This window comes from Scardinius erythrophthalmus (assembly GCF_964197995.2).
Source record: "Scardinius erythrophthalmus genome assembly, chromosome: 13".
Taxonomy (NCBI): domain Eukaryota; kingdom Metazoa; phylum Chordata; class Actinopteri; order Cypriniformes; family Leuciscidae; genus Scardinius; species Scardinius erythrophthalmus.
The window spans coordinates 9,199,781-9,226,246 of NC_138233.1; the positions used below are offsets into that span (position 1 = coordinate 9,199,781).

Below are 26,466 nucleotides of genomic sequence, written 5' to 3' on the forward strand. Positions count from 1 at the left end.
GTCCCTGAAGCAGTCTCCTGTGGCTGGCTACTACACTGCCACGGTCGCCCACATCAGATTTATGGATCTTTATATAGAAATCAATACCCTCTTAATCTGCTCCTCTTTCTCTCTCCAATCTCTCTGGCCTCCATCCCTCCCCCTCTTCCATTCTCACTCTGTTTCCATTTCTCCACCTGCCTCCATCCAGCCCCTGCCTTTCTCTCTCGTTTGCCCTCTACCCTCATCCACACCATCACTTCTGTCCTCCACACCCCTCTCCATTGGTCTCTGTTTCTTTCTGCGCTCATAGGCTGGTCTGGGCATGTCAAGGCCAGATTGCACCCTGAGACAGTGAGAGACCAAAAGGACACAGGAAGGAAAGGAAAAAGAAAGCATAGATGGAGTGGTAGAGAATAAATCGCACTCATTCAAAACCTCATCAAGGACATTCTATACCGCTGTGTTGTCCCGCTGTTCAGCTGTGTGGGATTTAGGTTGTGAGGTTGACTAGATTTGGACCTGTAGAGTTCAGCTCACAAATCTCATCCTGATCCAGTTGGGAGATCTAGAAGTGAAATGACCTTTCTTCTGCTTTTGTTACCGTTTATCTACCGTTTTATTGTGTTCAATGACATAACATTGTGTCCTAACCATGCACAACCTGATAAAACAAAAAGCGATAAATTGTGTATCTCATCAAGTTTTTGTCCCAACAACAAGTGATAATACGTTCTGTCAGTTCACTGGTATCTATTTTTGTCACGTTGTAACCTAACGGTCACAGTATAATCTCAATGGTCCTACACCACATAGTTCTATATTAGCATGAAACAGAGTTTGCAACCCATTTTATTTCCATAATGTGACATTTCAGAGTAAAACTGGATATTCACTGAAAATGGGGGAAATAATATTCTGATATATAATGAGGAACGTGCAAATAATTAAGTGAGAAAAAAAAGCATTCAGATATTTAATGAGGAAAAAAATTAACGAAATGGAAATTCTATGAGAAGAAAAAGTGAAAATGCTAAATCAAATATTTTATGATACAAAACAAATAAATGAGGAAATATATTCAATGTGAAATTTGAAAACTGCGAAATGAGAAAAATGAGAAAAATATGTCGTCACTAACATTACATGTGGTTACACTGTAAAAAATATATTGTTGGTTTAACTTAAAGTAAGTAACCTTATTGCCTTAACATTTTTAGTTCATTGAAATTAAAAAAATTGTGTTGAAGGATATTGGTTTAATCAACAGAAATTCAAAATATTATGTTATCTAAACCACATCAATTTTCTAAATTGATTTGACAAAAGAAAAAAATGTGATAACAGTGTAGGCCATGGTATACAACTAAATTGATTACTAAAAATCAAAAAAAGGTAGAATATCCCGGTATATGATAAGTCAGAACTACTTTTGATATGTTTAACCGTAGATGCATTCTGTATTCAAAACTACCGTTATGTGTGAGCACCTCTCGAGAACATCTGCAGTTTGACCAGACCATGACCTGCACGGAGCCCCATGCTGGTCTGGATCTCTATGGGGCGACAGTAGCGCTCTACCCTTTCAGCAGCTTAAGGAGGAGAATGCGAACCCCCTTCACATCTGCTAGCCAGAATCAGCACCATGGAGAGAGCCACCTTAATGAACCATGGCACAGAACCCTCTGATGCAAAACAGCAGGGCCTCATTAGGGCTGTTTTTAATTGGGCAGACGTTCCGTTACTAAGGTGAGAGGGGGTAAAGTTATCAGAGAGTGGGTAGAAGCACATTGGATGTATTTGATGTTGAAATTTACAAATTTGATAAATTATTTGTCGCTAGAGATTAGGGCTGCACAATATTGTAAAATTCTGCGATATATACTGAGATATTAAAAAATACAGGAATTTTCACCATATGAGTTGAATAGCTATATTTGGAAAGATTGAATAATTTGGGTAATTTTGCTGGGGAGTTCATCTGCATAGTAAAACAACAACAACTGAAAAAGTACTTTTTAATCTGAAGACTTTTTAAATGGCAAAATCCTTTTAATGTAAACGATTTAGGAAAAGCTTCACTGTTAATAAAAAAAATATTTGTTGAAGTTGTAAATAAAACAAAGATTAATGGAGTATGTTTTACAAGAAAATACTATTTCAGTCTTTCTACTAAAAAAAAATAATTTTATTTCAATGTGTTACTTTCCATTTCTTTGTAATTATTAGTGAAATTTGCTAGCAATTTCAGACTGAAAATAATAAACCAATTTTTTCTAGTGTTGAAAAATGTTTTTTTCCAAAAAATTGAAATTCAATATTAATATGAGTAATTCAACACAACTATAAAATAATATTTATTATGATTGATTATTGTGATTATTATTGTGATTATTGACAATAAGAAATATTGTATTATATATATATACATATATTTAATTAAATCACCACCTCTGTGATTTGGCAATCGCACTAAGAAATATCAATTTCGACATTTATATATATATATATATATATATATATATATATATATATATATATATATATATATATATATATATATATATATATATATATATATATCGAAGCCCTCCTAGAGACAGGAGAGAGTGAATTACAGAGATTTTACCAGAGTTAATGGGCAGTTTTAGGCAAAATTCATAGTTCATCAGATTTTAGTCTGAGATCATATACAGTAGCCCTCCGGCGTCAGAATGTGGGTCGGACTCTGGGTTCAGGTCCAGTTCAGTGGTATCCCAGACAAGTCAGCATGATCTTAGTCAAATCAATACTGGGGCGTGGCTAAGAGGACCCCTGCCTGTGTTTACTTTCCCAGATTACACAGCACCCAGCGTTCCTTCTTTGAGACCCGCAGGAGGCAGCGATATGTCGACAGAGGGATGAGGAAGAAGCGATCGATAGCTTTTCCCTCGCAGAGGGGTAGCGAGGGATAATGCTAGCATTAGTGACAGGCACTGGAGGGGTGGATTTAGCTGCAACACTTCCACATTTGCTGGAGGGGGGGCGATCAGATTCCCATGACCCCAAACACACTCTGCCATTCACTGGAAGGAGGCGATGCTCACCTGGCTGTTTGGAGATTCTTGCTCGGAGCATCTAACAGCATCCCTAAAGGAGTTGAACTGTTAGGAATGAAAACCAGCATAATGGTGTAAGAACTGACAGATGCGTAGTTGTTGTTTTGTTTGGGTTTTCCCCCTCTTTTTATTCATGCCTTTCTGCTTCTCTCTTTCTCCATCAGAGTGGGCCCTCAGGAGCACATCCATCTCTGCAGGCCCCGGGGCCGTTCTGCAGGCTGTGACTGAGCCTGGGTCTACAGTTGTCGGCCCCACAGGCTCCCAGACACATCTCACCTCAGGCTCTGGATGCAAACACAACACTTCCCCATAGAGAGCTGTAAACAGGCACTACAGATGCCCTTCACTCTGCTATAACTCCTGCTAGCCTCAACGACTGCTTCATCTGTTTTAAAGTGAAGAAATAGAAGTGCAGGCCTTTTACTCAAAGCTCTTTACATGTATGGGAAATGTCAACAGCGAAGAGGAACAAATGTTTGCTCTTCACCTCACAATTACATTGCCTTAACCTTATTTACTGAATAGCTTAACTTCTGGTATGAAGAACATTTTTAGCTAGATGCATATAACAAAAAAAAGTAAATATTTTTTTAATATTTAAAATTAAAACAATAAAAAAATTTAATAAATGAGATTCCATGAGGAAAATGAGAAAAGAGAAAAAAATCCAGCTTTTCAACTGAGAAAAAAAACAGATATTATATGAGAAAAATTTGAAAAATATAAAATGTATGTAACTGAATACTCAATAAATAAATACAATTATATTAAAAGAAATACAAATCATCAACAAATATTGAAAAAAATCAATGTAAAAATAAATAAAGCTACAAATTAAAAGTGAAAAAATGCACGAACAAATACCTAAAAATGCTCAGATATTCAATTAGAACATGCAATATATATATATAAGTGAAAGTCCTCATATGTGGCACACAAGTCTTATTGGCACACATGGATGATACTGCAACAACAAGACAGTAAACATCCAAGTCCACGTGGAAGCTGGTGCTCCAGATAAGTTACAGTGAGTTAACCTTCTGTTGGAGGCTTGTGTGGCAGAGGGTGAGCCTGTAACAACAGAACCGAGAGAGAAGGTGCTTGTGGTTGTGTGGCTTTCTATTTGCAGGCCTGGCTGTGTTGCTGGTGTAGCAAGAGTTGAAACAGATAGCCCGCGTGTAAGAGGAGAGGTCTACAGCACAAACAGCGACTGTCGTATTTCCCTTCAATCCTCTCAGTCGGCCACTCAAGGTCATCATCGTGTTACGGCTATGATAAACACACACGTACACATTAGGTCGTGGTTGCAAAATTAGTGCTGACATTGTAAGATATGATATGTATTGGAATCGTGGCCCAAGACACATTGAGCTGTGGTGTAAGGTTGGGAATTTTTTTTTTATTGCGATCGCAATGTAATTGTGATGGGTCTCAGTTGACCCGCAACATGTCATTATCCAATTCTTCCATCATTTCCTGTCATTTCTTGACATTTACTATACAGAAAAGGCAGAAAAAACATAATAACTTTTAAAGTCCAGGCTAAAAGCACAGGAATGATTGTGTTCGCAATCGCTTCTACGGTTGATGGGGGTGCTTTGGGTAAAAACGGCTCAATAGACTCAGGGTTAATGAGAGATGACCATTCGAGAATGGCTATGGGAACTTTACGCTCCACATCGTCATGGCGACTGGCCTCATTTCACCTGCATCTGTCACTGTTTTTATCAGAGTGCCACCACCAGGGCTAACAGCCGTGCTACTGCCGAATACTCAAAACTCACTCTCTCTTTCCCTTTTTCTTTCCATTCCCCTGTTTTTCCTTTTCTATTCCACAGAAGTATGCACGAGAGCGGAATAGGGGGCAAGACGGGTCCTCCTGTGAGGGACAGGATATACTGAATTATTGAACCAGCCAAACGGGCCACCTGCCCCTACACCATGATCATTCATATTTCACATATAAAACACACACACACACACACACACACACACACACACACACACACTAAAACATACCTCTATACCATACAGGCCTAGTGTGAATCCAACCTAAAACACTTGAACAATATTTTTTGGCAAACATTTTACCAATGTCAGACAGGAGGAGAGTTATTTTTGCACCTCTTTTTGTTAAAACTAGTTGTGCAGAAATTACACACTTCACCTTTAAGAAGTGTTTTTATTTGATAATAAAATGCTGCTTTTGTGACAGCTAAGATTGACTGCAAATTATTACTCTAAAAATGGTTAATCAATAAAAAAGCTGCATCACTCCTCTTAATATTCCACATTAAAGCACATTAAAACGAGCTAAGACTTCCTGGTCCTGAGTGTATAATGTCATACATGTACAGTGTCCGCCTGTAATATGTCTCTAACACACACATACATAAAATCTGCCTCTTTAACACCCTTCTGTTCTGCCTCTGACTCATCTCCACTTCCAAGAGCTCATCATTTTTTTCAATTTTACCCAGGCTGCCCAGTAATGTCCTTCTTTTATTGCAAATCTATACTCTTAATCTGGCCGGCACCGATGGGCGAGCAGCTCGATCAATAGAACGCGATTGCTGGGAAGAGTCCAGAGAGGCTGATAACCAAAAACCAGCAGCCACCCCCACAGGGTTAAGCTCTGACACAGACATGCACATATATGTACAAAGCACACACACACACGCACACACACACAGTCCTATCACATACAAACATTCAAAATAAGCTGAAGTTCAGACACACATGCACATTTGTATAGACACCATCTTACACAGACAGACAAACACAGGGGTTAAGTTCTGACACAAGCACACATATAAATAATAAAGCAGAGAGATAGCTCCTTAGAGAAGGACCAGTTGTGAAAATGCTTCTATTTTGTACTATTAATTTAAAAATATTTGGATATATTAATATAATGTGTATTACATAAAAATAAAATGGAAATATTAATAATATAAATAACTATATATTAAAATAATTTTATATTTATTTTTTCTTTTTGTTTTAATTTATTAAACATTAAAACAAATTCATTTAATATTATTTTTAATATTATATTTAATATTATAAATATATTTATAAAATCTTAAGATAAATAATATTTTTTCCCCATTTTTCTAATACTTTTCTTTTTAACAAATTATATAATCAAAATAGTAAAAACGTTGAATTTTAAAGAAATTGATCTTTCCTTTAAAAAATTTTTAATATGGTCTCAGACTTTTGTGCTCCACCCCACGCAAACACACACACACACACACACACACACACACACACACGCACACACACACACACACACACACACACACACACACACACACACACACACACACACACACACACACACACACACATCTTAAGAACTGGCTTTCCCTTCACTTTCACACATCTACTATCATGAAAACATGCTTTCCTGATGAAGAGATAAGAGGAGAGACACTGGTGAACATAGACATGGAGCAAAGGTCAGGAAGGTCACATGGAAATGGATGTTAACCCTTTTCTATCATCTCATTTCTCTCTTCGTGCATGACTCAAAATGAAAAGCATAGAGGCGAATTATGATGATCATGTTTGAGGCTGGGTGGTTGAGAGGAAAAAGGAGGTAATTAGACCGAACCCATCTAAGCACTGACAGCGCTGCACAATTTATTGTCCAACTAAGAGAACTCTCTGGACAATCTAATTGCAAAATTAGCTTGTACTAACACCTGTTTTAAAGCTTGCAGAGCAATATTTCATCCAGCCCATCACAAATTAACTCTTCCCTGAGCACTTCTTGATCTATAAATGGCATGTAATGCAAGTGCTTCCAGTTTTGCGTAAGTAAAGGGGTAGTGAGATACGACCCCTGACCTTTCTGACCCGTACTTAACCCTTAACAAGTGAATAGACTCGCATTTACGAAGCTGAAACAGGACAGGAAGTGACCGTGTCGCCGCAATTGCCTTATTTCCTGTGACAGGCGATAATGGGCCGAAATCAGAAAGAATCAAGTGAAGCTCTTTTGTTTGCTGTTGTTTATCGTCTCCATTAGCAGTAAACATCACGATCAATGGGACAAAATTGATGAGACCAAACTAACAGAGAGGCAGGGGTGAAAAATGATTCCTTTGAATGCCACCAGGCCTGGCTGTGCTAATGCAAGCGTGCGCGTGCGCGTCCGAGGGCTCTTATTTGTGATGCATGGAGCCGCACAGCCGTGCACAGCAGGTCTTGATTTACAGAGCAGATCTGTGCTTGAAACAAAGGTAGAGATTGTGGAGGGCAGAATGAATGGCCGTCATTAAGCCTTTTACAGTGACGGGCGCTACAGCTGATTTGCATGGTGGGCCGGCGGCCACCCCTCGCGCCGAACTGATTTATCTGTTGGTTTAAGGAGCTCAGGGCGGCGCTCCTATAAATACTGCCCATCTTAATAGGGCGCTAAAATGCAGTCGTATGGACCGGTCCGCCTTAAATCACGCGCATCCGCTGTCACCCGTAAACACTTTAGAATGGGTTTTGGTCAGCGTAATGAGGAGTTCGGATGTGGCTGGCACACACACACAAGCTAGACATCAGCGATTCAGCCCCCACGTAGCGCCATTCATTCAGACTACTCCCAGAGGAAACATTTCAGATGGCAATATCAGCCTCATTGTAGAGAGATGAAAAATTCAAACGCTCTCGCGCACGCTTTTGTCGTATTTTGTCGCGCCTTTGATGGTTCTCTCGCCCAGTCGGTTGTTAGTAAATTGGCATTATTGGTAGTTTGTTTGCCGGCGTGGATGCAATAATGGCTGCAGGGTTTTGTCATTTACTGAGCGGCTAAATAATGGTACATTCCATAAAAGACACCGAGAGCATGAAAAGGTGACATCATCTCTGCAGGTTCGGACCTTACACCAATCAGATGCACTCCATGGCAGCTAGAGGTGAGAAGATTTCGTGTGTGGTTGTGCGTACGCGCTTTTGTAAGTGTGTGTGTGTTGAGAAAGAGGGAGGGTCACTGATTTCCGGCTCCCTTCACTTCTGTCCGCTGGATACGCTCCAAGGCCAGTCTAATGAGCCAACATGGATTTGGTAATGACCCCTGTGCCCAAGGAGGACACTCTCACTGCTGTCCTGTTTGGAAGTGCACACTCTCTCACACAATCTCGTCTACTCCATTCCAGTCATTACAAAACCTCCCTACAGATGCTTTTAGTGGGTAGAAGTCCAGTCAACAGGGTAAAGAGTTTTAGAAACGTATTCAGAACGGAATAAGCAGTTAGTAAACCTAAAAGTAAAAACATGTGGCATTAACCCGGGCAAAAAGGATGGGAATTATGCAATATATTCAATATCTCCAAATGTTTCAGAATCCTACCGCTCAATCTACACATGAACCCCTGCGAGAGCTGCATTTGTCAAGAGGAGAATGTGTATACAAACTTCGCAAATGATCTTTCACTCACTAGTCTGATTGAGTATTTACCCCCAAAATGGACATTAATAAAATATCCAGGTGTCAGTAGGTGCAGGCGTCTTTCCTTTTTGGGGGGCAAGAGGAAGATACAAGATGTTCTTACCTGTCAATGATGACAGGATCAGATGGCGTCTCGTTTCGGTTCCCGCAGCTCTTCTTGTCACAACACCGGCTGAAATGGATAAGAGACATAAGTTACATGCCTATCTAATAGGGTTGGATCGATATCAAAATGTTTTGGTGCAATACTAGCCACTGCAACCTCAGTACCAATATTGAAACAACACCAAAAACATAGGGTGTCAATAGACTCAAACATTCGACATTATAATTTGCAATTAGTTGCATAATAATCGCAATTTAACCTGTATTTACAAATAATATATAATATAAAAATATATTTGGATTACACTTTTTTTATTAAACATACAAAATAATCACTTTTATGATTGGGGTTATATTTACTCTTGGTTTAGGTTTAGACACAAAAATGACTGTTTCTTTTTTCTTTTCTTTTTTTTTTACAACCAGCTTGATGTTCAATTATATTTTTAAAAACAAAATTTGAGAAGAGTGACTTGATTTGGAACCAAAGAAAAAGGACATAAAGCTCTCTGAAAGACCACAGAAGAAAAGAGATTTGCTTTGATGCTTAAGAAATAAATGCTCTGCTCTTTTCTTTGAGAGGTAGGGATGGAGCTATGTGGTGACCGGCAAGTCTTTCCAAGCTGGTGGCTGCCTGACAGGTCGCCCTCTTTCTCCTCTCGCCCTGTGCTCCAGCTGGGCTGGGCCCCCGCCAAGGTCACTCAGCCAGCCTCTGACAGTTTGGACAGCACCCAGAGAAGTCCTGGTGCAGCGGCTCTCTCCCAAATGCTCCTCTCCGACACTGTCATCACCTCTGCCCTTGCCCATGCCCTCGCCCCAGGCTGGCACCTCATCTGGTGGCATGTGGTTCCCCTAAATACATCCCGCCTTGCCCATTCACCCCTTGCCAACCAAACTGGTGAGACCACTGGTGCCGCCTGCTTTGTGAAAATGGTTCCAATTAAGTTTAATCTCATCAGCTTGAGATCATCAGTCAGAAGAGAAATAGTGTTGCAGTAGTGCTTCCTGCAGGATTTAGTTTTTTGCAGCAAGAGACAGCAATAGCCCTAAGAATTTTGGCCTAATAATATAATAAATAATCCCCAATAATTTCCCCCCTAACTATAGTATTGCATATAAATATTAAATATTACACTTAAATATATATTTAAAGAAAAAAAAATGTTTAACTTTTTTATATAATATTTATATATATATATATATATTTATTTATTTATTTATTTATTTATTTATATATATATATATATACATATTATAATATTATCTATCTAACTATCTATATATATATATAATGTATATATATATATATATATATATATATATATATATATACATATCTATCTATCAATATTTATTCTTAAAAATATGATTTAATTTTTTTTATAATATAACATATTTAAAGAAAATATAGATTTTTTTATGAATGATGACTAAGCATAATCAAAATTGATCATGAAGCAGCAGCACTCCTGAATAACAAAGCGGGAGACACTGAGCTGGTGTACCTACTCCATTTTTCTCTGCACAGTTTGATAAAATGATGAAGTAGATGCTTAAACAAAAAAATCCTTACCCTCGATTAAGATTAGCTAAGCAATAACTTCAAATCATATTGTATAGATTTTTCCGACCACTAAGACTCCTGATATATTCATCCTACTTTCTTCATGCTGTCATGCATTAGATTGCCATTTGACAAATAATCCTCACTTAGAGCCACTGAATGCAAAATGATCTGACTTTATGAATCATTTATCACATTGTTTGATCTTTAAGAACCTGAAAAAACATAAACCGTTTCCTTGTTTTCCTGTTCTTTGTGTGTGTGACTGTTGCCATAGTGCGCGCCACCATAATTTATTCCCCCAGCTACTTGGAACCATTAGCAAACTTCCAGGAGACCAATTAGCATTGGAAACCCAATGGTGAGGCTGTGGTGACAACCTCCTCAAACTGCGAAAGAAGTGTTATAAACAAACTGGACCCCAGGAGCACAGCCAGGTCCAGAGGGAGGCCCGGGCCCCCGTTCGCAAAAACAAACCTTGGCGGAGCGTCCATAATGTGGCCTTAATGGCATTCCCTCCAGGGTCTGAGCAGACTAGCCCTGGCTTGGTTAATGACGAAGGGCCAGAACCACGAAAACAAATGCGGCTTCAACCTTAGGACGAGCTGTGCGGCTGTAGAGAGGCACCTACTCTGGTCGCTCCTACTGATTAGACATAGATTGAGGAACAGATGCTTTAAGAGCTACTTACTCAGCTTGCTATCTCCACAGTGGCCCTCACTAGTCCACCAGATGGACCTCCGGTATACTAAAGTAGAGTCACTCAAAAACTAGAAAGGTGGGTTTATCGGATGAGGGTGCAATATCAGAGCGAGGCTTATAAAAAAAACAGCCTTCAAAGCTTCCCTGGGGAATCTTAAGACTAACATCAGATAGAGTGGAACATGCTGAAGGGGTAAGATAAGACATGAAACGATAGAGAAGGACAGAGAGAATGGATGTCAATAGAGGGCTTGTTTTCAAAGGGCAAGTGTTGTAATTACCCAGTCAGGCACAGGGAGGATGTAGCCAGGGCTAATCATATGCACCAGGCTGCCTGACTGGAGGGTGAGAGCCGATGACAGACCTCTCCAACACAGCATCCTCATCCAGGCTGGCGGACAGAGACCAGTCCGTGCCCACTGTGCACCACGCGCCATGAGTTTGTAGATGCGCCATGCCAACTATCTGCTGCGATGCCTCATTTGGAGACTCTGAAGTGCCAATTTCAAGTCATTGGGATGACCAGGAAGGACCTTGAATGGTTGAAGGCAAATCAATTCCTGTCCCATGACAAATTCCTTTGTACGGTACATTACGGAGAACACCAGACTCTTTCTAACTTTTAAATTTTCAGTTAAGAAGCTAAATTTGCACCTTGGATTTTTAGGGGCATATTATTTCCATCTATAAAAAAACACTGTCATTTGTAAGTCAAACATTTCTGTTTAATCAATCCATTTACTTGTAGTCTGAATCTTGAAAATGTATATAACCACCTACCACATTAAAATATTTAAGCCAATCCCCTGAGCCGCAAATGACATAACGACAGACTGATTGGTTGATGGACACAGTACCCAACCCTCAAAGGCAGTAGACAGGGAAAATATAACAAATAATATAAATAAAAACTCCCTTTTTAATTTATTTGGTATATTAATATTCTTCTAAAGCCTCTCTCAGGCAGCGATAGAGAATCGTGATCAGTAATATGAAGAGTAATACTTTTTTTCACATTAAATAATAAAAAAGGAATTAATAAGGCATTGAAAGTGCTTTGAATGTGAGAAAAGCTGTGCTTGTTATAGAGGTCTCAGGATCTTGTCTTAGGAAATGAGAGGTAAATATGAATTGACTTGCATTGACTATGTCATGGGTGAGGAGAACGCGACACATCTCTGGGTTTTTGAAAAAAATTGTTCTGTCAATAGAAGCAATTTCATTTTTAATGGTTACAAAGCAGCTAATGGGGCCATGCAAACCAGCTAAATCTCAGAACAACATTCTTTAAAACTCTTGGTGTCTGTGAGTATGTTCATGTGGCAATATTGTAACTCTGCTTACAAGAGATGCCAATTAATCTGTCAAAGTCGTTTGCTAAGCTCATTTACCACACAAAGGAAATGATCTCCAAAACAATTGCTATTTATTAAACCTGAAAGGGACCATAGGACACTCATCCTCACGTCTGGGACAAGAACATCAAGTTTGCCATGAACATCTGCTGTGCTTTCAGTCTGTTGATGGGTGTTGCAGGTGAGGCAGACTCCGTCAGGGCCCTGATAAAGAGTTCTATCACCTGGGAGTGAGAGACAGGGGAAATATCTCTCATCTCGCTCTCATTAGCGAATGGAAACACACCATTCATCAGGGGAGGCAGTTAATAATCACACTCAATCACATAATGACCAACTCAAACTGAGCCATCATTATGGAAATGGAACCTGTTTCGAAATCATCTACAAGAAAGCTCGGTTCCTTGAGGGAGAAAATAGCACAGAATACCCAACATTCTGTTGTGTGGCATAAAACAGGTGAGTTTTCTGGAAGTGATGATGTCCACTTTATAGGGCGAAGCATTTGTGAGATTTATGTAGTACTGGTGGCAGCCAGATGGAATCACTTCAGTGATGAACATAATTAGCAAAGTCCATCTTAATGATTTGGAATGTGTTGAAATTCCCATCAACACTTTAATAACTCGACATGCTCCCCATAATAATTGACTGTCTCTGTTCTTGGCAATTCTCTGTCAGAGCAAAGCAAAGAACATTAGCATTAATTAAATATATAAAAAATATTGGACCCACACTGCATCGGTAGTAGGGCTGCAAGATATTGTAAAAATCGGACACTGCGACATTTTGTTAATTTTCACCAGATAACTTGAATAGCTATATTTGGAAAGAATTAATTATTCTGTCAGCTTTAAATCAGAAACCGAGATAAAGTATAGGTTACATCTATGTGACTGAATTATAACGTTTATTTGAATGAATTAGCCTATCGAGAGAGAGAGAGAGATGTGTGCGTGAATTACCTGCGTCTGTTCAGCGTCTCTCTACAATTAATGAAGCTGTGAGTTTAATTACTTAAAAAACAGCGACATTACAATCTCCTTGCTGAGTAATTTAATGTTGCAATTCAGTAGCGAAGCTAATTTATGTCGTGGGACAGCGTGGACAATTTTTGTGATGCAAGATTCAAGTGATGCAAGTATGTGTGTGTGCGCTTCAATGAAAGCAGCACCTTAATCTAGAACGGTGATTAAACTGACTTGGAACTACCAGTGCATTAAAATGTTTTATTTCAAGCCAATCTTATTTCAAGCCAATCAGAAACGAGTATTCAGACAGAACATGGTAAACATTCATTTAATTAAATTGCAGTCTGCAATCATGCAGTCATTTCACAATATCCATTTTATTTTGCTATATCGTGCAGCCTTAATCGGTATTCTAATTATTTTGTCTTCTCACCACATTTGTGTCTCCCACCTGCCCCGGGTCTCAAACGAAGCCCTATAATTTCCTCTCTTTACATTATTAACTCTGAGATCCCCACCTGGTCAGCCCCCTGTCACCCAGGACATCAGCATCTGAGCCCCCTTAACTTCCTCAACCCCCCAGTCCTGCTCCCCTACTGGTCCATACCCCCTCCAATGGCCATCATGCAAAAATTCATGGACAACACACCCCTCTATCCAGGCCTCCAGCCACGCGAGCCTACTGTGAACCCATAATTACACTGCATTAAGGTCAATGTAATGAGGAAAGCCCTGTAGGACTTCACAGTGGAGCGGGAAGAATCGTGTAGGCCAACCTATGCAACCCTGCGGTACACCCGTGAGCTGAACTCCCAAACCATATGTTAATATTCTTCTAAAGCCTCTCTCATGCAGCGATAGTGAATCGTGATCAGTAATATGAAGCGTAATACTTTTTTTTTTCACATTAAATAATAAAAAAGGGATTAATAAGGCATTGAAAGATACTTCAAAAATTGCGGTGTTCAATATGTTAGTGCTTTGAATGTGAGAAGAGCTGTGCTTATTATAGAGGTCTTAGGGTCTTGTCTTAGGAAATGAGAGGTAAATATGAACTGACCTGCACATGATCTCATGGGTGAGGAGAACGCGACACATCTCTGGGTTTTTGTCTTGGCCTTCATAAAGGATTGCCTGAAGGAATAAAGAGAGACAAATGCATGTTATTGCTAAATATAAAAAGTTAAGCAGAAAGATATTGCATATTATTTTTTATACTAGGCAGAGCAGAGCAGACCGGGGCTAGTTGTCACACTTTTACACCAGTGAATATTTCCCAGGGTTTATTTATTTTTAAAAGTCTTTTTTTTTTTTTGGCTACCAAAAAAACGATTGAAAAATGTCCACAATTATTGTCCAGGGAAAAAAGTTCATTAAATACAATGTGACAACCTACCCCAGAAGTGATTTTTTTATTTATTTCAATATATTTTAAAATGCCTTTATTCCTGTGATGGCAAAGCTTAATTATCAGCATCATTACTCCAGTCTTCAGTGTCACATGATTCTTCAGAAATCATTCTAATATTCTGATTTAGTGCTTACGAAACATTTCTTTTATAGTTATAAATGCTGAAAACAGTTGTGCTGCTTAATATTTTTGAGGAGACCATGATACATTCTTTCCAGACACTTTGAATACAAAGTTCAAAAGAAGAACATTTATTTGCAATAGAAAACTTTTGTAACAAATGTCTTTACAGTCACTTTTGATTAAGTGAACGAGTCCTTGCTGAATAAAAGTAATTTAAAATTTAGTGGTAGTGTAGTTTGGAAGATAGTATTCAGTAAAATTATTACTTTTTAAAAATCGTTTTGACACTTGGCTGAGCCCTCCTTTAGCTCATCCTGAAACCAGCGATTGCTCAAGATAAATGTTTAGGATGTTGACACCTGGTCATTAGTCATGTTTTTGGTTCGAAGCATGCTGACAACTTTAACATATGCTTCAAGCTAAATCTGGTCATCAACGGTTGGATGTACGCAGCGATCTGAGGGGGATCCAGACTCTGCTGGAGCTCATGTGGAGTAACAATCTTCCCATTCTCCCCATCAGCATCCAACCTGAGCAGCCAGATGGCCAGCCAGGCCCCGAAAGAGAGGCCTCCTCCCAGGCATCCGTCATCGGGCTGTCATGCCTGGCCTGAATGACGGATGATCAGCGCATATCAAGGAAGTTAAAGGACTCACCCCCCTTCCAACCAGACCTCATCCCAATCACCGGTAAAGATGAATCCATCATAAACACACACACATAAGAAACGCAAAACACAATCCACCTCAAACTATCCTCCATCTTACTCGACTCAGTCAGTCAGTCGGCCAGACGGGGTTGACCCAACGCCCTAGGGAACAATACTTTTAGGATAACGACCACTTCTACATTATTGATCTTCCTCTTCGCTGCCTATGAAAGTCTCTTCCTCTTCATCACCATCCTCCAAATCTGTCGAAGGGGGAGGGGATTTGGTATCGGAGGGGGTCGGGAGGTGGATCGGGTCGATATTTATATATCATCGTTCTTGATTCACATCGCTGGCGCCATATCAGTAGTGGCCCCACCCCAGGTCTTCAAGCACGTCTGACTCCAGCGATATGGAATTGTGTTACAACTCTCCCATGAACTCCAAACACACTCTTTCCTGGTTTCCTAATTAAGTCATCTCGCCTCACAAGGAATAATTTGATTAGTAGAACAAAGCTATTTTGCTAAATTAATTTTGGGGAAATGTTTAAATTGGAGGCAGCATAGCTCAACCAATATCCTTATCCCTCGTATTCTCAATTAGAAGAAAAAAAACGTGTCCGTTGTCAATCGATATTCGCAGCTTCGCTGTTGATGCACATATGTAAAGACTGCGTGCGCGGGTTGGGAGAAGGATTTTACGGGCACGCACAGCTACAGCCCTTTTTTGTCGTCGGGAGGATTATTGTCTCCAGCGTGTCGGCTCTGCAGCTACATTAAGGCCTATTGATTGGTCTCCGGGGTTGATGCTTTGTCGAGGAACTGGTTGCCATATTGATCTGAGACAGGCTGACACGCAGTGACAGTGGGACCTGCTGGGCTGGGGAAAGGATAGGCCATGTGAAGACCGGAGGGGGTTGAGGTCTGGTCCGTTTTATGACGGAATGAAGAACGCAGGTGCAGAACTGAGTTCGGGGTATGATAGGCATCTCTAATGGCACTTTTATTTGCACGTCGTGGGGTTCATATCACATGCGCTTTAAGTCATCTCAAATGTATGTGTTTCAAAGCATTTTCAAAGCTTTTTAGAAAATCATAATGTTAATGTTTAGAATATCTTAATATCTCCATGCCTTATAGTCCCATTTAGATCTGGGCATTAATATAATTTACATTTTGGGACAATACAAGCAATCAAGCAGTTGAGATTTGTTATATAGTATTGCTATACATGAATGTACTGTATGTATGCAGATAAAGTTGAATTATTAATGAATTATTATTATTATTTACAACTTTATGTAGAGAGCTGTGTGATAATAGAGTTTACAGTTTTCAATGATATAAACAATCGCGCAGCCAAGATTTGCTATAGAGTATACAGTATATTGCTTTACGTGAGGATACTGTATGTACGCAGGTAAAGTAGGATGTACCACTATATATCCAACTTTTAATAAATCAAGTGCTAATATCAAGCAGTTTGCTATATACCACTTAACGTGAGTATGTATCCGGGCAAGGTTGGATATACTTATTGTAGTTGAATTATTTGTTATTTCTAATATGTTTTATAATATAATTGAATTAATTTGAGTTATTAACTCATTATCTGGTGAGATTTACATTTTATACACTTTACAATGCAACTTTCAGAGTGGAGAAGAATTTCAACAACAACAACAACAAAAAACATTGCAAATAAATAAAAAAAGTACTTACCTGTTTAGTCATGGAGTCTATTAATCGAACGAACAGATCCTGTTCTGTCCTGATACCTACAAGTTTAAATGGAATAAATATATATTAGGCACAAAACATGCATCTTGGACACAAAAATGTTCTCATATGCTCTGCATTTAATGCAATCCTGCTCAGTTGTATGATAAAAAAAATCTAATGTGCCATATTTCAACACAAATACTTGTAGAATCAAGTGTGTGTTCGAATTAAAGAGCTCTTTGAGCAAACAAAACAGAAAGCCAGCCCTAAAACGCAGAGTCCAATTGTTTTGACAAGTCGAAATAAAGGGACTAAATTCTTATGAAAATCTTGGAAATTAATTTGTTTTATTATTCTTTTCCCCACAGTACGTTTATGCACATTCTGTTATGTTTGTCGTGCTGACTGAGCTATTCCGCTAACGCTTCTTAGCAAAAACAAACTCGGCTCAGTTTTTCTATTATTTATGATCTTCCCGCCTTAAAGTGTGAGAGCTTGCTTTTCTCTTGCCCTGCTGTCTCTGTGCTGGTGGATGACAGAGAATCCACATCTATAGACAAATCACTCATCACTAGCTGTTAGCATTACGCTAAGGAGAGCAGGAGAAGAGAACAGTCTTGTATTAAGTCTTTGTTTCTGATTCTTCTTATAGCATACATGTTGAGTTGAGTCACACTTTTGGATAACTTTCATTTTAATTTTCAGATATTTCAAGGTGGCATTCATAACTGTTTAAATGTACATTAAAGGAATTTAACTTAAATTGATTCATGAATGAATCAATCTGATTTTGTGAACAGATTTATTGACAAGATCCAACTCCAAATAATTATTTCATCCTTTTTGAAGCTTGAAAACTTTATTCCTAATTCATTGTAACTATATGAAACAAAACGCAACCAGCATTTCTCGTTTTGTGGTTGACAAGAAAGAAAGTCATACGGGTTTTAAACAACATGAGGGTAAATTATAACATAATTTACATTTTTGGGTGATAATTACTTGACTGAAGATCTGTTAAGCACTGAATAGTGTACCAATGTTTAATACGGATATTAATGAAAGTTACTTTAAAGTAGGTCATGACTGTGTAGGTCAACAAGTTGTTCTATATATTGTTCATAGTTGTTCACATATTATGCAAACATAGTAACACTTTTTTTTTTTTTTTTACTGTTTTTGAAAGAAGTTTCACCAAGGCTGCATCTATTTGATCACAGAAACAGTAAAAATTGCAATATTGTGAAATATTATTAAAATTGAATAACTGTTTTCTACTTTAATATATGATTTATTCCTGTGATGCCAATGTACATGTACATTATCATTAATTTAAATCACTTATATTGACAAGTGTAACATCATACCTGCTCTTACAAATGTGGCCAGTCAGTATATACTTACTAAGAACTAAGAGCTCTAATGAGACCATGCTTAACGTGTCTGTGAGGGTGAGTAGCGTGGAATGACATTAGACATGAGCGTAAACTGTGAAAGGGTGGCAAATGTGTTCAACAGCATGAACTCCTCTCAGGATAAACAGATGGAGCTCTCAAATACTCTCCCAGATGTGATGAGACATGTTGCATGATTGTGGTTACATATCGTTTACAGTTGGCCTCGCTCTGCCTCGCAATATGTCTTTGTTATTGATGGGATATGGAAAGGGTTTGGAGGAGCAGTATGGGTCTCACCGTTGCTGTAGAGAAGCTGTAACCTGTAGTGGATGCCATTGTTGGTCTTCTCACCGTTGTATTCCTAAAAGAACACAAAAGCAAGTAGGACATGTATGAGAATAAAAAACAAAACTAACATACTGTGCATATACATGTGTGTGCTGTGCTTATTGGGGTAATTTATTAAAGCGTGCACCATCAAGCGCATTGACCTTCAGATCTGAATTGTGAATGTCATACTGCTGGTAATGACTTATAAATCACTGTCACTGTGACAACAATAATTAGCAAAAACTACAATTAAATAAGAATACATTCACACCTAGATGTTTATTTGTGGAGGTTTAGCAATCCATTCTTCAATTCCTTATAGTCTTGAATACAGAACCAGTTAACCGTTTGGGGTCGGTAAGATTTCTTTTATGTTTTTGTGTCTCTATGCTCACTGAGGCTGCATTTATTTGCTCAACAAATAAAGTATAACAGTAATATTATGAAATATTATTACAATTTAAAATAACTATTTTCTATTTTTAAACTTGTCTCCTGTGATGCAAAGCTGAATTTTCAGCATCATTACTCCAGTCTTCAGTGTCACATGATCCTATGAAATCATTCTAATCTGCTGATTTGCTGCTTCTTTGATAAATAGTAAGTCCAACAGAAAAGCATTTCTTTGAAATCGAAATATGTTGTGAAATTATAAATGTCTTTATTGTCAATTTTGATCAATTTAAAGCCTAAACTTTTAAAGTAAATTTTTTTTTATCTTACTGACTTAATTTGAAGGCTTACTTCAAGTCTTTGGTGAGTCTATCAAAATCATTCACTACGAAATCATTTCGAAATAAGTCCATCCAAACGTGAGCCTAGTTTGATGTCACTTTTTTGGACTAAGCTCGTGTGAGGTTTACATTTAAGCATCACATCCCGGCTTCAGGTGAGTTATTTTCCCCTGATGTAACATCAATCCAATGAGACGCAAGAACACGACACACCCACACATGTCGTCAGTCTCTCTCTATCTCCTCACTGCCAAGTTTAGTGGTAGTGTCTTGGCAGCGACCCAGGGTGGAGTGGAGGAGTGTGTGGAGGGGATGCTGGGCGGGGGTTATGGCGGAGGTGAACGGACAGCGAGGACAGAGCTCTGACTCTGCCAGCTGGACCCCGTCCCGCATGACTGTGGGCGGAGCTGTTCTCTGTAACCTTTTACTGAGAACAACCCCCCGACACACACACCGCGAGGTGAGCAGGACTACCCTCCGACACACACCGCGGGCTAGCAGGTACAAATACACGACTGAGAATCAGACTCAGAAGAAGAAGAAAATAATGTGCGCTAAAAATAAGCTAAACACAGTGTTTTATTATAAAAGCTGAATGTTTTAGAGTTAAATTCAATAAAAAATAAATTAAAAAATGATGCTTTGAAGTTAATAAGAACATTTTATAAATAATGCTTTGAAGTTAATAAGAACATTTTATATAATATTGTTAATGCACTTCTTATGAAAAAAAGTGGTCTCATTGCTGCCCCCTAGATGTATAATTTGGTACAGCTACTATTGAGAATGGGTGAAGCCCAGAACCTAGAACCTAGAAACACTGCAACTAGACAACAAAGAAACAAAAATTGCAACAAAAATGTAACAATGTGTGTAAACAGGAAACATTGCTGCAGGGGATTTGGGAAATGTTGGTGTGGTTTCATAAAATGAGTATTTTTATATTAACAGCATCTTGGAACAATATGTCCAAAACACAAGATAATAATTTAAATTATGAATGTGTATGATCAATAAGTATTTATTAACTTACTTTTTTTTTTTTACTTACCTTTACATTAAAAATTGTTGCAGAGGGTTTGGAAAATGTTTAAGAATTTGTGCTGTTTTTTAATAAAAAAAAATGTATTAACGTATACAGTGTATATATATATATTTTTTTTTTATTTTTTTTTTTTTTTTTTTACTTTTACTTAACGTACAAACACTATCAAATTCATTTCTGAAAATAAACAATGGTTTTGACCTATGCAACAATAAAAATTAAAATAACCAAAGTATGAGATGACAAAATCTCTGTCTCACATTTGAGGTTTTCAGAGATTTTAAAATAAAATCTACGATAACTTTACGGCTTTATCAGAATTACTTTGAGGTTTTATTCTAACACAAAAAAAAATCTTCCTAAATAATTTACTAAAAAAATGCATCTAAAAACAATTATACTATTCTTAGCATGTTCTCTAAGTTCAATAAGCAGCACCCCAGCATATCGCAAACCCTGTCGCGTTGTGGAATGGCGTCTATTAGTGACAGAGTGCTTACTTTGTCTTTTTCCACAAAGTCCACGTAGGAGGTTCTCTCGATCTCGACGGGCTGTCCCTGCCGGTCATACAGGGCCAGCACAAAGTGGAAGAAGTTTGACTTGCGCAGGTTTGAGGGAGGCTGCTTCTCATAATGGGCTCTTGCCAAACCCACACCACTACAAGAGAGAGAGAGATGGAGAGAAAGAGACAGAGAGATTAATGTACTGTAACCCAAATAATCACTCAAAACATGAGCTTGCAGAAAGATGAAATGGCAGTTTCACATGAACTTTCACAAATAATATCACATTGCATATAAATATATAACGCCGTGTTGTTGAAAAGTCACCGCAACGTCAACATTTTTAAGATCTGAATGTGATTCACAAGCCTTTTCTACATGGGAATATGCAGAGTCCCATGTATCTTTATACGACAATCCCGTAAAATGACAAAGACCATAGGAAACACAAACAGGAAATTACAGCGGTTACAAAGAGAGATAACAGGACATAACTGAGAGGGGTTAGAAGAGAGATATTTGGCTTGTTGTCTCATGCCCTGTGTGTGCCATGAACTCTATTGTCTGCCCCTTTCTGCTCTGCCACCTCAACAATTGGAATCTGGCGCAGAGCGGGGACCCCAGAAGGCACCGTCTGCCTTTGCGGCTGCCAATCGCTACTGGGTACGGCTCGCCTTGGCAACTGCTGCGTTCCTCTTTCCCTGACCTGTCAGTCAAACCTGCTCGGGCCTCCCCAGGGTTCAGCCGAGAGGAGACTCCATCCTGACTCGCGCACTTGAGCATCGATTAGAACGTGTGGCAAACTACGGCACATCTACGCCAACCCTACACCTCCACCTATCAATCAAACCGTCAGCCCTGGTCCACTGACGCAAGCACTGATCATCTTTCAATAGCCATACCTGGATCAGTGGACACATGGTCCTCAGAGAGAGATAAAGGCCTGAAGTAAAGGAAGGTAGATTAAAATGCAGGTGATCTGTATTTTTAATAGGGTGGTAATGCATGCATCCCTTCCCTCAAGCAGAAACTGACATCAAGCACTCAGTCTATCTCTTAACGCTTTTCCAACATTACATTTTAACAAAGACATTTGACATGCATTAAAATATGAATTAATAACAATATATTTGAATTATAAATAAATCATATAATTATTATGAAATATTTATGTATGTAAAGGTGATAATGACTTGTTTCAAACAGGTTTCCCGAACACATCTGCCATTGGTTGCCAAACAGATAGTCCCGCCCCAAACGCACATTACTGATTACCATTTTAAATAAATGCTAAATAAAAATCAAGAAATACTGAAAAAATGTATCACATTTTCCACAAAAATATTAAGCAGCACAGCTGGTATGATAACAATAAGAAATGTTCCTTGAGCATCAAATCAGCACATTAGAATGATTTCTGAAGGATCATGTGACACTGAAAACTGGAGTAATGATGCTGAAAATTCAGCTTTGCCATCAGAGGAATAAATTGCACTTTAAAATATATAACAATATTGCACGATATTGTAGTATTAGTTACTGCGTAGTATTATTTAGTATTAGCGTATTTTTGATCAAATAAATGCAGCCTTGCATAACATGAGGTATGACTTCTTTCATGAACAATAAAAACAGAGAAAGTATTTTAACATAATTAACAGAAAAAAAACGACATCACCTTTAAGTCAAAACAAGCGCCCCGTAATATTTACAATTCCCTGAATCATTAAATGAAAAAGTGCGTAATGTTCACAGACGTAAATTGCAGCTGTCATTGTTAAGTCAGTTCATTATTTACTCGTTACCCTGATGAGGTGGGCCGAAATGCATTTGAATCTCAAAAATATGCTCATACATAAATATTTGTTCATCTGCTGAGCTCGGGGTGGGGAGCCAGTGTTTTGGAAAGCGGCCTGCTCTCTGTCTCCGCTCGTTGAGATATTCCCCTGATAGGACATTAATAAAGCCTGACCCCTCCCCAGTACTATTACCAGGGCTTAATGCTTCATTTGTATCCGAGCCTGGTGAAATCTCATTCGTGATTCGTGAAGTTGAGGTTACTACACTGAAGGCAAAAACAGCTTTCACAGAAGAGGCTGTGGGAGGGGGGGGATTCTGGGAGGAGCACTTGTAAAGCGGATGACTTCAACGTAAATGGGAAATATGATCTTCTTCATCTGTAGTAATTGATTCGCAGTGAAGATCTTTAGCAGTCTGACTGGTCAGGGCGGTGCTAAGTCTGACAGATGCCCTCTAAATGCAATACGAAAAAGGCATACAAAATAAGAGAGTAAGACGAGGGTTCTGCAAAGATCGCAATAACATTATGAGAAGTGTATTAAATATTATACGTCAAAATAATTTAGAAAAAATTGTTAGTGGACATGTATCGTGTCGACTGCCAAATTCTAAATAATATTTTTAAATCAAATCATCAAGATAATAGGTTCACATTTATATGAATGATAATGCAGTGTGACATTTTTTAAATTAGCTCCATGCATAATAATTATAAAATAATACATACTCTATATATGAGTTTCAGAATAAATATGGCATATATCGCACAACAGTCTGGGCCCAAATCCTGCATCTGCACTGCATGAAATGCACAAGCACATGTAAACACAAATTATCACCTTCACATAGGAAGACAGAACTACCAAAATTTACACATTTGTGGGGGAGCATCACACTTAAACACACACGCATTGCATCATGAGCTCCTCTCCATTACCCCATCAGCTCGGTTACAAAGCCAGGCGTCATGTTTCTGATGGGGTGAAGGAGAGAGAGACAACGTTCCCGCACACTCTCGCAAAGCACGGATCTTTACGTGCAGGAAACGATCGACTCGGAAAGCTTGTTAGTGTTATTATTTTAATTATGTTGATTGCTGCCATATCCACTCCAGCAGTTCTGAGTCAGAGGCAGGCACGATTGGTCGGCTCTCGCTCGCTCTGTATTGAAGTAACTGCAATCGAGGTGACAAACACACACACATAGACAGCAGAGCTGTGTAAATCAGTCGCTAACGGACGGCTACAGCACACGGTCTCCGTTAAACACACTGTTTGACGTCTTCTCGTCACAGAGCAGAGAGAAATAAAAGGGAAAAAAGCATGCAAGCCAGAAACAACCACAGTTCTGACACAATTCTGGACGTAAAAACACCCTCCACTTGAAGACTTTTATTTGAATCAATAAATACAGTCTCACAGAACCGCTTTAACAATAAACCATTCATAGCAAGAGCTGAAGGGTTTGTAATGATGACATTTCAGAATACAAGAGCGCCGTCTTTCTTTATGCAATGGCAGTCGGTGCAGTCCGTGGCCCTTTGCACACTGCAGGCTTAACACGATACAGCAAAGTCTAATTATGTTAAATGAAAAAAGTAACCCCAGGCTAAGATCCTCACAGCTCAAGGGCCTGAACACTTGAGGGAAATAGATACTAAGCACAGAGACTCTCAAACTCTGAAATCATCAGCTAATGAACATGCAGAGGAGAAGAAACTGCCGATACACAGGATTCAGCAGGATCTGCTGAGATTTTGAGGAGTTAGATGACGTGTGGGAGCAAAAAGGAGTGATGCCTTCACATGTACATCTCAATAAAACAATCATCTCACGGCAAAATGATGATAAATCAAACTGTTTAAGCTGTTATGTTTATTTTTAAAAACGTATGTATCTAATAAGTTACTAGATAAGAACGTTTGGGGTGTGAGAGTGCAGTTTACACTGTAGAACAAAACATCAAAGTATCGTCAAGTTATGTTTAACACAGTCCTTATTTTACTTTACCATTATAAAACCCCATAGGAGAGTCTCGAGGAAACCAGTGGCGAATTCGACTTCCGGGTTTTGACGTCATCCCTGCACCACTCTATTGCAAATATGTCATTTACAACACATTTAACTCCCACAACGTGTCGTATTTCAGAGTAAAACTGAATATTTGGTATTCAAATGTAGAGCGTTACTTGATATGATGATTTCTCTGATGATACTCTGATGATTTCAGAGGTCGGTAAAGTTGTTTAACATGCATACTTAATGTTGAAGTAATGAATTTGATAACATGTTTTAAAAGTCCTACATGAAAAATGTCACATTACTTTGATGAGTCACAATGAAATGAATTTTCACATACTTAGGGGCCGTTTACACGACAGTTTTTTTAAGTTAAAAACGGCAATGGTATGCATTTTGGCCATTCATTTACACAACAATGGGGCTCAAAGTGAACGTTTTTGAAAACAGTAACGTTATTGTCTCCATGTAAACTACAAAAACGCAAATATGCGAAAACGGTGACGTCATGCACATGTGTGCGTAGTGTTTCTTTACAAAGTGACATCGCCAACTATGGGCCTGGCAGCATTATACAGCGTTTTTAATCGTTTTCGCGGATCCGTCTGAACAGGGATCGCTTTGACAATGTTGTCATCCAAACGCAAAGGAAAAACTTTTCCATTTTTAGTACATCATTGTTGTGTTAACAAACGTAAGTTATCTTTATTGGACACTACACTTCATTTGGGGTCTGTAAATTTTTTGAAAGAACTATCTTATGCTCACCAAAGCTGCATTTATTTGATTAAAAACAGTGAATTATTATAATTTTAAACAACTATTTCTATTTTAATATACTTTGAAATCTAATTTATTCATGTGATTTTCAGCATCATTACTCTAGTCTTCAGTGTCACATGATCCTTCAGAAATCATTCTAATATTGCGATTTGGTGTTGAAGAAACATTTATTATTATCAATGTTGCAAACATTTGTGCTTCTTATTATTTTTGTGGAAACCTTGATACGTTTGGATTCCATCAGGATTCTTTGATGAATAGAAAGTTAAAAAGAACTACATTTATTTGAAATAGAAACCTTTAGTAACAAAGCAAAGTTCATTTCTGTCACTTTTAAACAATTGAAACTATTGAAAGCATCTTTCAAAAACGGTTGCATCAATTTTGTATTGACTGTCAACCAGTATTTTTCCTTTTTTTTTTCATGAGGTGTCTGTTAAAACGCCTGCAATACTATGACACATGTAGAGTGTGAGTGTGTGTGTGTGTGTGGGGGGGGGGGGCATATGGGTGGCATCACGGACACGGCCCCACATCTTGGTGACATTAATCACGCCTGTGATGGACTGTGACAAAGGGAAGTCTTTAACTACAGCTCGTCTCTCTCTCTCACTATCGAACTAATGAGCCGTACAGCAGCGCTCTGTTTATACAAATGTGACGCGGAAAAATCATCTCTGCCCTGGCTGAGCGCCAACGTGCTGATCCAACAAGTAAATGTAAATC

At 38.6% G+C, this 26,466-nt stretch overlaps 1 protein-coding gene across 7 annotated transcripts in view; it reads right to left on the reverse strand.

The window, feature by feature from the left end:
• The window catches only part of LOC308701185 (transcription factor COE3), a 115,947-nt gene that overhangs the window by 72,670 nt on the left and 16,811 nt on the right, over positions 1-26,466 (reverse strand). For all 7 annotated transcript variants that reach the window (XM_081383338.1, XM_081383334.1, XM_081383336.1 and 4 more), the window contains 5 exons: positions 21,137-21,293; positions 18,825-18,888; positions 17,131-17,186; positions 14,284-14,357; positions 8,630-8,698 (listed from right to left, as the gene is read on the reverse strand). In XM_081383338.1, the coding sequence (XP_081239464.1) occupies positions 8,630-8,698; positions 14,284-14,357; positions 17,131-17,186; positions 18,825-18,888; positions 21,137-21,293 (420 nt within the window). The remainder of the gene's footprint in view (positions 1-8,629; positions 8,699-14,283; positions 14,358-17,130; positions 17,187-18,824; positions 18,889-21,136; positions 21,294-26,466) is intronic.